Genomic DNA, 11,257 nt, shown 5'->3' with positions numbered 1-11,257 from the left:
TCTTCCGAGCGAGCTATCTGTGAGGTGGCTGTGCTCATAAGGGCCAGTGAACAGTAATGGCTTACACTGGCCTGCTTAGGGTGTCCTCCATGTTCTTAGAAATTGATTGAGCAGTTCCTCTGTTCCTGCCCCTTGATGAGTCAGATTTAGTCCTGGGGGATTGCTGCGCACCAGTCCTGACCAGGACTGATGCAGATGGCAAAAACGACATCATGTTATCAAGTAAAACACTTGCTAAGTGAGTCTGAGTGTGAGAGGAGAACATGGGATGGATTTGTCATCATTCTGATTAGTTAGTATTTAAAATATATCTACAGCAACTTGAAATATTCTGGCAGTTTTTGTATTTAACTGGCAAGAGGTTTTTAATGCTGTGCTCTAGGGGGGACCTGCATGTTCATATGTGGTGAAAATACTGCCGAGTTGTTTCGTGAAGTCTCAAGACAGTGCTTTCTATACTTGTAAATATAACATTAAAGCAAAGCAATGCCATTCTTAGCAGACTTCTCCTAAGGATCCATTGTGCCATTGGTTTATAAATGTGCAAGCAACTGAATTTTGATTTATTTTAGTGGATGGTTAATGCAGAAACTTTTGCCATAATGACAGTCACATGTGAATGAGTGAGTCTGGAAAGAAGCAGATGATGGATCTGTTGCTTGTGTGGAATGTACATGCCTGTTGCTTGTTGGCCTGGTAAAGGGTGGAAGTAACAATCATTTGTACTAGAAGGTTGGTGAATTGATGTTTCTGCTTTCTTTCACAACAGAGAATATGAAACAGGAGCCAAAATGACATCCCGATTTGGAAAGACCTACAGCCGGAAAGGGGGAAATGGCAGTTCCAAGTTTGATGAAGTATTTTCCAACAAACGGACCACCCTTAGTACAAAATGGGGAGAAACCACCTTCATGGCCAAATTAGGACAGAAGAGGCCCAGTGTCAAACCAGATATTTCCGAAGTTCCTAAAAAACCCAAAGTTGAAGATGAAGTAACGGAGGATCCATTTGGATTTGACAGCGATGAAGAATCTCTTCCTGTGTCTTCAAAGAATGTGTCACAGGCTAAAAGCTCCTCTCAGCTGGAACCGGGTGAAGCTGCTCAGTCTGAGGACTTCTCTCCTCTACTTGAAGCAAACAGCAGAATTAATCAGCCAGACAGTGGAGAAAATGTTGCATCCAGTAAGTGCATACCTTTTGACAATACTGTCCCTCTCTTGAAAGAAAAGAGCACAAGCAGAAGTGTGGAAGATGGAGAGTGCAAGGGCAGTAGTGCTAAACTTGTAACTGCAGGTACGTTTGCTCAGCTCTCCATGTACTTCTGTATTCCTCTGATTTTTGCTAATCTCCCTTTAGACTGTGTGTTTTCTAGGGATTGTTAGGTGTTCTAATAAAACTGTGGGGCAATTCTTAATTGTAAACAATTGTAGAGGATACTCTGTTTAACTAAAAGCACTCAGAAGCATTCTGCATTTTACACACAGGTCTGAGGTCTTTGGCTCTGTAATCCGTGTGTCTGCAGATCGAGATACAGGGCTTTAGATTCAGTGCAGTATGTTGGTCCACTTAGTCCAGTTATTCTTTAAAACTGAATAATAATATTCCTTTTCTAAAATTGCTGAGTGCCGTTGCGGTTTTTAAACATGTATTTTGAATAGTGATGAGTTAGTGGTAATAGAATGCTTTAATTTATTGTGGGTGTGTGTTTACTGCCAGGTAGATGCAGATACAGCTTAGAACATGCTTTGTTTCGTTGCTTGGGTGGAAAAAGTAGGTTTCTGAACTTCAGCTGCACAAACATTTTTTTGTTTGTTATTAGCACAACTATATCAATATGTACATAAAAAACTTCAGACCTGTGAAACTGAATTCTGTCAGACTTCTTTGTGGAGGTGTTTTTGGGCTCTGGAGTGTTTGTAAGGTATCTTAATACTTTTCAGAGGGGAGTTTCCAGGGCCCATAGAGCTGAACATCACTGTAATTTTCTTCAAGTCGTTCTTGGAAAAGATCAGATGTTATATCTCATGAGAGGTTTTTGTATAACGGGCTGATTAAACCACAGCTTCTACAATTGGGTAGAAGATCACATTAGATGCCTAGATGAAGATGACACCTACTGACTTGCTCTGGGTTATCAAAATCAATTTTAATGAGAAGAACTTACATAACTTTCATTTCTCAAATACAGTAAACCCTAGGATCAGAAACTTGAGTGGAGTTTTTCAGTTGTAATGCAGTTAACAAGAAGATACCAAATGGTAGAAGATGGGCACAGTTCAGTTATTTGTAATACATGTGTTAGGGATCTAATTCAAGAAAACCCAGGAAATGCTGATTTGAGCTGTAGTTTGACAGACACATTGGTGGGATGGGTAGTTGTCTTTTGATCTTATTTTTGCTGCTAAAATATTTCTTGTTTTCATATGATTTTCAGCAGCTGTTTCTAACTATGATTCATCTTCACTCTGGAAATAAAATTTATGGGATTTTAAAGTTTGAATATAGTTTTCATGAGAAGTGGAGTAAGTTCATCACCCAGTATTTGGTAGGAGAAGAAATAGTAATGAGTTTCCTTGGTTGTTAATGAGAGATTGTAGTAGAACAGGTTTTATAGTGAAATGGTTTCCATGTAGACAACCTTTGTCAGAACAGTATTTTTCAGGTTGGAAAAGAAAGTGAGAGAGCAGTGGGAAGAAAATGTGAAAGAGCTCTGAAAATTCATAATGCGTGAAAGGCCAAGAGAAACAGACTTTCAGCAGTTGCATTGGTACTTCCTGCTTCCAGTCCTGTGGAAAATAATACAATATTTAGCACAGAAAAACTCACTAATTTGATGGTTATTTAAATTCTAGAACTCCTTGCTAGACAATACTATGTATATCATAAATACACAGCTCTGAACAGAAGGAAGCTGATGCATCTTGGTGGATGCATCAGCTTCCACATCCAGCTTTTTAATGTGGTGGTGGTCTGGATGCTGAGGGGGAGGTTACTTAAACAACAGTTTACTGAAGGAATTCTATTCCTGCAGGATTCTCTGAATTGTTACTGATTGCAGTTGAGCCAGAAGTACAAGGTGGATCTTGATGTGATGGTTCTGTTCTTTCAGACTCTGACTACATTCTGTTGACACCCAGTCAAATGAAGATAAAAACCCTTTCAGTATCTTTCTTCAGAAGTTAAATTCAGCTGAGAATGCATCTTTGCAGAACGTGCTAGGAGGGTCTTTGGTTTCCTTACCCTTATTTGAAGACTGCAGTCTTGGTGATAGTGTTTCTTTTTGTCAGTTAGTGTAAATAAAACTTGGATGGTTTAAGGTGCTGTTATGCTTGTGTGTAAACTGATCCAAAATAAATAAAAGTTGTCTCGACGTTGCTCGGCACACTGAGCAATTAGAGATAGTGGTATATAGTCAGCCAGTGTAAATGTAGGTACTTCAAAGGCTTCTTTGTTGTAGTGACTGTTGCGTAAAGTTTGATGGGGAGGCTCTTTCAAAACTACAGAGAGTTAATTTGATTGATTTGGGGTAGGGTTCTGGAGAAAGACGGGACTTGGGAGGAGTGTTATAGTGTATGTACCCACGTCAGCTGCTTACATGTCCTCGCCCTCCCTGTAATAATTTTGCCCTTCCTGGTGACTCTTGAACTCTGCCAGGCTTAACCAGATTTGTCCAAAGGGCTTATAGATTCTTGAGACGGCAAGCTTGACTATTCCTGATGAGGAAAGAAAGGGTTGGGGGCTGGGAGGGGAAGCAGGCAGGTAGAAGAATGTTGATATTCCCAGAGTAAGGGGGACTGCAATGTGAGCTCAACCTTAACCTGCATAACAGCACTGTATCTCTGGGTGTGGGAAGCTAGGCTGTGTTGGTACTGATGTTGAAGAAAGTGTTTGTTAATTTGTTTTAAAGTGCAGTTTGCTAGTCCTTGTCCTCATACTGTCTAGACAGTGCATGAACGAAGGTCTCAGGACTCCCAGAGAGTGTGAGCCATCATGGTATCTTAATTCTTAACCTAGGTAGGATAATGCTGAGAATTAGACTGAGTTGAAAAACGTGACTTACCACGGCTATGCACAGACTGAGAGGTACAGTGAGTTCTGCTCCAGTTGTACTATCCTGCCTCAGTGGCCATTCCTTTAGGCATTAAAATGAAGATGATGCCTTGTCAGTTAATTTTAGCTAATGTTTGGTATTAAAAAGCAGTTGATTTTGGGGTTTGTTTTAGTAGTTGTGCAGCCATGTAACACAGTTGAGGATCTGTATCTTTTGTTTAAAATGGTAGAACTTACTGGTCTTCCTTTTTTTTTTTTTTAATAGCCGTCAGCTAGTGCTTGTACCAATCTCATTGTAAAGGCTTTGAGAAGCTCTTAATGTGGAAAGCTTCTCATAATCTTACCCTAATGTTGCTTGATCAAGACTTAATGCTGTCTGAAGAGTGTCTATGAGTAATCCTGTATGTAGCAGGTAATTTACAGATAGGGGTTTAGGTAAATTTGAAATAATGAAGGACTCTTCAGTATTAATAGTTACTGTTAGGTTATCTTTGTGAAGGTAGGGAGAACTTGGTAGCTGGAAAGTAAGTTGTGTCATTAGAAAAATATCACACTGGTAATTCATATAAAGCAAAAATGCAGCTACCTCATTAGAAAATGAGGTTTTTATGAGAGAGTCTTACAGTAGGGTAAGGTGAAAACCTTCAGAACAATATTTGGATTTTTGAAACAGTCTGGTGGGATTATTTTTTTTTCATGACTGTTAAATTTACTCTTCAAGGCATAAACCCAAATAGTATTTCACACTATTTATCTGCACACAAGGTTTGATATAAAAGCATGGCCTTGCAGAGCAAATTTTCTAAGTTTGCTCTTTTAGAATATTTGTTAGCTTGTAGGTTGAATTTAATTTTTCAGATGAAAATTAATGTCAAAGTTTGATGAATTTTAGGAGTTGGTATGGCATTTCATAATTATATTTGTGTATCACTGTGTTTCACTTTGGATAGTTACCTTGCCTACTCTGGATGTTTGAGTTTATGGAAATACTTCTGGCATTGTAGTGCAAGCTTGGATTTTGACTCTGGGTGCTGTGATGATCTGCTGGCTTTTGCTTTTGTGCATGGTGCTGAGCTCTGTAACTCAGGCCTTTGGAGGGTCTGGTCAGAGGGTTTGATGCTCTTGAACAGAGAAGGCATTTGGGTTGATAAATGTTTGTCATCTCTGCATACCTCATGTTCCTGTTCATGGAGTATGAGAGAATATTCCTTTTCTACATTTATTCTAAGTGAAAATATTAGGTATTTAATCATGCATTAATGGAGAAGTATTTCAATTGAGCATGGATTAAGTCTGGTTTGTTTTAGAGCCTATGAATTTATTTCTTGAAAATGTGTTTTGCTCGCTGTGGAGAAATAGAATGGCTTAAAATACCTTTCCAGACTACAGAACAGCGTAGGAATTGTGTCCCTTTCTGCTGTGTTGTGATGTTAAGTACAAATTTTGTGGTTATTGTGTCACCAGTGATCTCTGAGACTCTTTAAGATTAAAAGAACAAATTATTATTTTTTTCCCCCTTAACATTAGGGCAATAATGAAAACAGCTATTCCTCATCTTGCCATTTGTTACTATGTACTGATATTCAAACAGGTTTTGTTCTGGCAGTAGTTTTGCTTTTAGTGCTGTAAGGGAGCATTTGTCTGTTGACTGCTCTTTGATTCTTTTGTTTTTCTGGGTAGTTCTTAATGCCCTCATTTTTCACTTGGGACCAGTGCACTTACAGGTAGCAAATCAAAATGGCAAGTGCAGTTCTTCTTGTGCTTATGCAGGAGCAAAGGGCTGTGGCTGTGCTCAACTACTTCTTGGCCCAGGATGCAGAATCTAGTTGTGGTTGGTTGCTGGAAAAGCACAGAGAGTGCAGAGTAAATGCAGAAAATGGATGCACTTGAGAAAGGAGATGGTTTGTCATCGAGTCTTCCTGACATACTATCCTGATAGTACCTTAGTGACTCTGTGCAAAGCCTCTGTATCCTGATTATGTGGGTGGGGAGCCCTGTCTTTAGAGTTAAGTTTCAACTTCCCAAATGCAGGTTTGTTACATAATTGCATTTGGCCCCCAGATTCGTCAGGGTATTCCTTTCAAATTGCTCTAAAACTTCTGTTTTGTGTTTAACACTGACATGGACATTTAAGATAATAGTTAGCTGGAGTAGTATCTTTTTTCCTCTGCAGAGTTTTGGAATGTAAGTTATTTACTTTGTGAGAAAGAATTCCAGTTTAGTCATTTTCTGTCCAAACATGGAGCAGAGTTGGGGGAACCTGAATGAGGTCTGAGCATTTGGCAGTCTTAGGAGACAGCTGGCAGCAGCCATGATTAAAAAGGGCTGCAGCTGTGCTCTGGCTGGGTCAAAGCATTAAGAAACTGATAGCAGAGAAGGGGAAAGGTCTGCCAGAAAATATGTGTGCCCGTAGAATTTCAGTGTTACGAGGTTTGTTTGGATGGCAGTAGTTATGATGGGCATGCAGATAGCTGGGGTTTGTCCACAGCTCCTCTCTTCTTTAGTTGCTTTTTGGTAAGTTTTCCCCTTTTGAAGATACTCCTTTCCCCCTGCATACAGAGTTTTCTTACTGTGTCAGTAGCACATGTTCAAACTGGTGTGATTATTGTTTTGGTTTTTTTTCTTCTGATACTTCTGTGGTGGTGGCTTGTTGGTTTTTTTTCCTGGGGTGTTTTTCAAAAGTCTGAAATGATTGAAATTCTGTTTAACTCTCAGTGTTTATACTTGTTTGCTAAAATGGCAATACAGAAAAAAGACCCCAGTGTTTAGGAAAGAATCTGATCTCTGCAACATATTTTTCCTAATGACAGGGCAGTTCATACTATGTATGTCCATGTACAGAGTACATGAAACTTTTTTCCCTTAATCTGTAATTGCCCTTTCCTATACAACAGTGAATTTTGCGATCCATACTTCTAAAATCATTCTTTCTTCATGGACTTGTACGATGAGCAGTTAGTTTTTAAAAGGTCATACTTTTGACTGCTGCTTAGTTTTCATGTTTAAAAAGCTGAAATAACTTTGCATGCAAAACAGTTGGTCAGTGCTTGTGGAAGAAAAAACCCTGTAAGGTGCATGCCTCTCAAGTGGGCCAAAGCATGCAGGCAAGCAGAAACCAGTTGGTAAGGAAGCTATTTCAGACTCAAACTGCTGAGGTCTTATTAACTGGATAGAAAATGTTCTTCAAGTTCAAACTTGGCTCATACTGCCTTTTAAGAAACTTGCTACTGTATTTATTAAAGGTTTTTGACATACTCATGAGTACTGTCTTAATTCAAACTGACTTAGCCTAAGTATACATTTGTTTTGACAATTTTTAATGCTGCTGTGTTATTATATGCTTTGTTTTTTTTCCATAGCATCATAGAAAAGTTAGTGAAAACAAGTGTTTCTGGCGTGTGTGAGCCCCTCGTGTTGCCCATGACACTTAGTAGTGGTTAATTCCTGGCTTTTTCCTGTTGCTCTGAGCAACAGATGCCCTTCTGAGCTTGGAGTGAGGAGGAATGTGTATTCATTGGACTTACCACGAGAGGTGAACACATGTCAGACTGACAACTCTTGTACTACAAAGTGCAGCAGTTCTTCTGCCCATTGTGTTTTTCCTCCTGAGGGTTTGCTGGGAAGGCAGTTGTGCTGAGCACACTGTGCTTGGTTTGGCCAGGTACACATGTACAGATTGATAAGAAGGTGGTATTGAGGGATGCAGTGACTTAAGGTACAATGAAAGATGAGAGATACAAGAATATCTAGTGATTGCTAGCCAAAGAACTAGAAGAGGAAGGGGTAAGACAGTATGTTGTTACTTCAAAAACCATCTGTCATACCATTAAAAATATTGCCTGAGATAAAGGCAAGGGATTAGTTCAGTGAATGTTTTCTGAACAAGAGGGAAGGTGGCCATGTCAGCTTTGCATCCCTGTGAAAGGCTTCCACTTCCATTTAAATACAGGGACTTTTTAGAAAGTTGTACACTGGCTGTCAAGTGTACCAGCGTGACACAACTTCTCAGAATGCCTCCTGGTCATGCATCTTCCCAGTGGAAAAAAGTATGTGAGGAATTATTTGTATGGCAGAAACGGGGGTGCAGGGTTAGAAGCAATAATGCAGTGGGTAGGGTTCAGCCATTCCCGGGCCCGAGCCACAGCACTGGGGGTGTCGTGCCAGCAGCACGTTCTGAAAACATGAAAATCTTGCTAGGCTTGGGCAGTGAAAATAATGGTCTAGTGGAGATGCTGAACAGTGTGTTATCAGACTGACAGGCTGCATCCAGGTGATTTGAGAGAAGGTGTCTAATGTATCTTCTGCCTTATGTTTAGAAGAATAGCTACCTGAAACAAAGACATGGTGTCACTGAGAACTTAGTTAAGACTATGTAGGAAACGAATTAATTTTTTTCATATAAATTGCCTTAGAATTTTGATATTTAGGGTGCTGGAAAGGAAACAAGACAAGCAAATGATTCTTAAGGAAAATAGTGCTGTCGCGGCAGTAAATTAATTCCCATCACTTTAGGGTTTTCTGTGAATCTTTTTCTGCAAAAGAAGGTGCCACCTAAAACATCTGCAGAGTCATACAATGTCTGTCCCACCTGCATGCAGACTTGTTGGGAATTCATTTTGATTCATAGATAGTAAAGAGCCAGAATTACTTAAGAATTTGTAGTCATAGCTATGGATGTGGTTCTACAGTTTTAGCTATTTTAGATATGTCAACGATGAAACTGGTCTTGGGAGTCTAATCTTCTGAGACTCTTATGCTTCCTGCCTTCTGTTCATACCTGCTATCAGGCACTGCTTTTCAAGATGTCATAGGCATCAGTGGATACTGACCAATTCAAATAAATTTTGCCCATTTCATAAATAGTGTATTTTATATCCATAGGCTTTTTTTTCCTGAGTTTCCGAGTTCTTAAGTCATAGACAGAAAATGGAGCAAAGGAGTTTAGTCTGTAACTTTTCTCCTTACCAATCAAAACATTTCATTTCCAATGCATAATGAAATTTGTTTCCTAATTTGGAAAAAAGCATAACTTCTTTGCAGTTCCTGGTTTTCTGATCAAACCAGAGATGACATTGTGTGTGTCTCAGTTGGACTCTCTTCCTGGAAATGAGAGATGTGATGCAAGGACCTGATAAAGATGTCTTTTCCTTTGGCCTGGTCAGCTGCAAGGTGCAGAGTGAAGTGATGTAGCTTTATGCTTGAGACCGTTGGTGATGATGTAATGGAGCCATAATAAATATTTCCGAGTGCTCAGGGAGATCAGGCAGAGCAGTAGCTCATAATGAGCTTAACAGACTGTTCCCTCCATCCTGTGTCAGTGATCTGTTCATGAGCTGTAGCCTGTTAATTGTGTGTGCCCTCAGTAGCTGCAGGGCTCTGAAGGCCTTGCATACAATTTTTGTGGGTTTAATCTTACTGCCTTCTTTTTCTTGATGTTTTGTTTTCTTGCCACCACATCTTGGTGTCTATTGGAAGAGAAATCAAGAAGAATGTAAAATTGGCATCATGCCACCTGCCTGCTCTCAAGATTTCATTGCTTCTGATTACCTTTAATATTTGCAGTGAATTATGTGCACTGTGGCCAATACTAAAAGAAACCTAGTTTAAGATTGTAGATTTGTTTCCTGTGAATATTCATCATGTTTCTCTCAGTATTAAAGTGAAGGCTTGTACAGCTACTTATGCAGCAGTGAAGGAGCATAAGAGTTCATGCTGCAAACGCTATAGAAAGGCAGGTGCCTTTTGTTTATAGCTTGGAGGATACTTTGCTTAGCTTTAATTACAAATTGCTAGAAATGAGAGAAAACTAACCCAAAGTTCAAGTTAGTGGGGCTAACATGTAACACTGGCAACTGGTCCATGAGTACATAGGAAAAAGTAAGCATTTATTTTGCATATATGGTATTTTGACCTTGTGGCATGGTTTTTTAGCATACCAAGCCTAATATTGATTGTCCTTTTGTGTTCTTCAGTTTCCTACTAACATTTGTGCTATTCAACTGGTTTTGATTAAACTCAGAGTGGTAAAAGAGAGATCTCAAAGACACAGTGCTGTTTCAGGTGTCATCGGTGCCCTTGCCTCTGTGTTGCCTGCATGGTGGCAAGGCAGACGAGGTTTTAGCTGGGTCCCTAATCCCTGGGCAGCCAGCAGCGAGGGGCCGAGCCGGCACATGGAGCTGGCACATGTAGCGGTGCGTGATCCGCAGCGGGTGCTCTCCCCTGCCCGGCCACACCGGCCGCTGTTAAGGAGGCTGCGTGAGCTCATGGCTGAGTTGTGGGGCAGCTTTGCCCTGTGAGCCCCGAATCTGTTCAGGATAGAAATTTACAGTAGGAGACATTGTTTTCACAGCCCAAGATCCTGCTCTGTGCTCCAAGTAACTTAAAAACAGCAAATAAGGTTCTGCAGCTCTACCACTGAATTGTTAACAAAAGCATATAATGTTTGACTGTAGGTAATTAGTGTTAGAATGTTAATGATGATTTGGTTTTTATGGAGCTGAAAATTATGTTTTCAGACTTGGAGCCCAGTAACTTAGTCTTGTAAGTTAAATGGAAATGAAAGAAAAGTGAGACTGGGACTAGGCTGGAGGATAGATGGACTATGGTTGCTTGGTTTTCTTGCCCGGAAGAGTGTTTGATTTCCTAAAGGATTACTTTGGTTTGGGTTCCATTTTGGTATATGCTATTCCTGAAGGATCAGGGTATGAATTGTTAACTCTTACAGCTTCAGTATTTGGTGGAGTGTTTTATCTTTTCTCCAAACTTCAGTGTTTCCTCGTCAAGTAAGAAGTCTCTGTCAAACTTTTATTGTTATAGGTACTTAAAGAAAAAATTAAGTTGAAATGTGAGACATTTTAATGTCAGAATTTTCAGATGTTGAGCTGAAGGATGTAGGTTTCTTACGTCTAAAAAAATTAATTTCTCTTTTTTTAAAAAAAAGTGGGGTTTAAGTCTAGAATTGCATTCATCATTTTGTCCATGATCTTAAAAATGAAAAGGAAGGAGGTAGTACCACTGGCTACTTGCAGTAGTCATGAGGCATTTACTGTCTTTGTAGGATGTATAGAGTAACATTTGTTCTGTCTAAGAAGTGAGTGCTTACAGTGTTTTTTAAAAATAAGCTAGGAACAGAATGTTATCTTTATATCCATCTAGTCTAATCTGTATAAGTAGAGACACATACTTGTTAAATGTTTAAAGGTTTGTT

The 11,257-nt window shown here is 39.6% G+C and overlaps 1 protein-coding gene across 5 annotated transcripts in view; it reads left to right on the top strand.

The window, feature by feature from the left end:
- Window positions 1-11,257, top strand: part of WAPL (WAPL cohesin release factor) — a 132,051-nt gene that overhangs the window by 69,172 nt on the left and 51,622 nt on the right. For 4 of the 5 annotated variants that reach the window (XM_017746263.1, XM_008642781.2, XM_017746261.1 and 1 more), the window contains exon 2: window positions 770-1,293. In XM_017746263.1, the coding sequence (XP_017601752.1) occupies window positions 792-1,293 (502 nt within the window). In that variant the 5' untranslated portion in view covers window positions 770-791. The remainder of the gene's footprint in view (window positions 1-769; window positions 1,294-11,257) is intronic. The other variant, XM_017746262.1, reaches the window with a different exon arrangement.

Source organism: Corvus brachyrhynchos, unplaced genomic scaffold, assembly GCF_000691975.1.
Source record: "Corvus brachyrhynchos isolate BGI_N302 unplaced genomic scaffold, ASM69197v1 scaffold279, whole genome shotgun sequence".
Lineage (NCBI taxonomy): Eukaryota > Metazoa > Chordata > Aves > Passeriformes > Corvidae > Corvus > Corvus brachyrhynchos.
The sequence above is the reverse complement of the archived record's forward strand: the minus strand, read 5'-3'. Positions and strand labels throughout refer to the sequence as shown.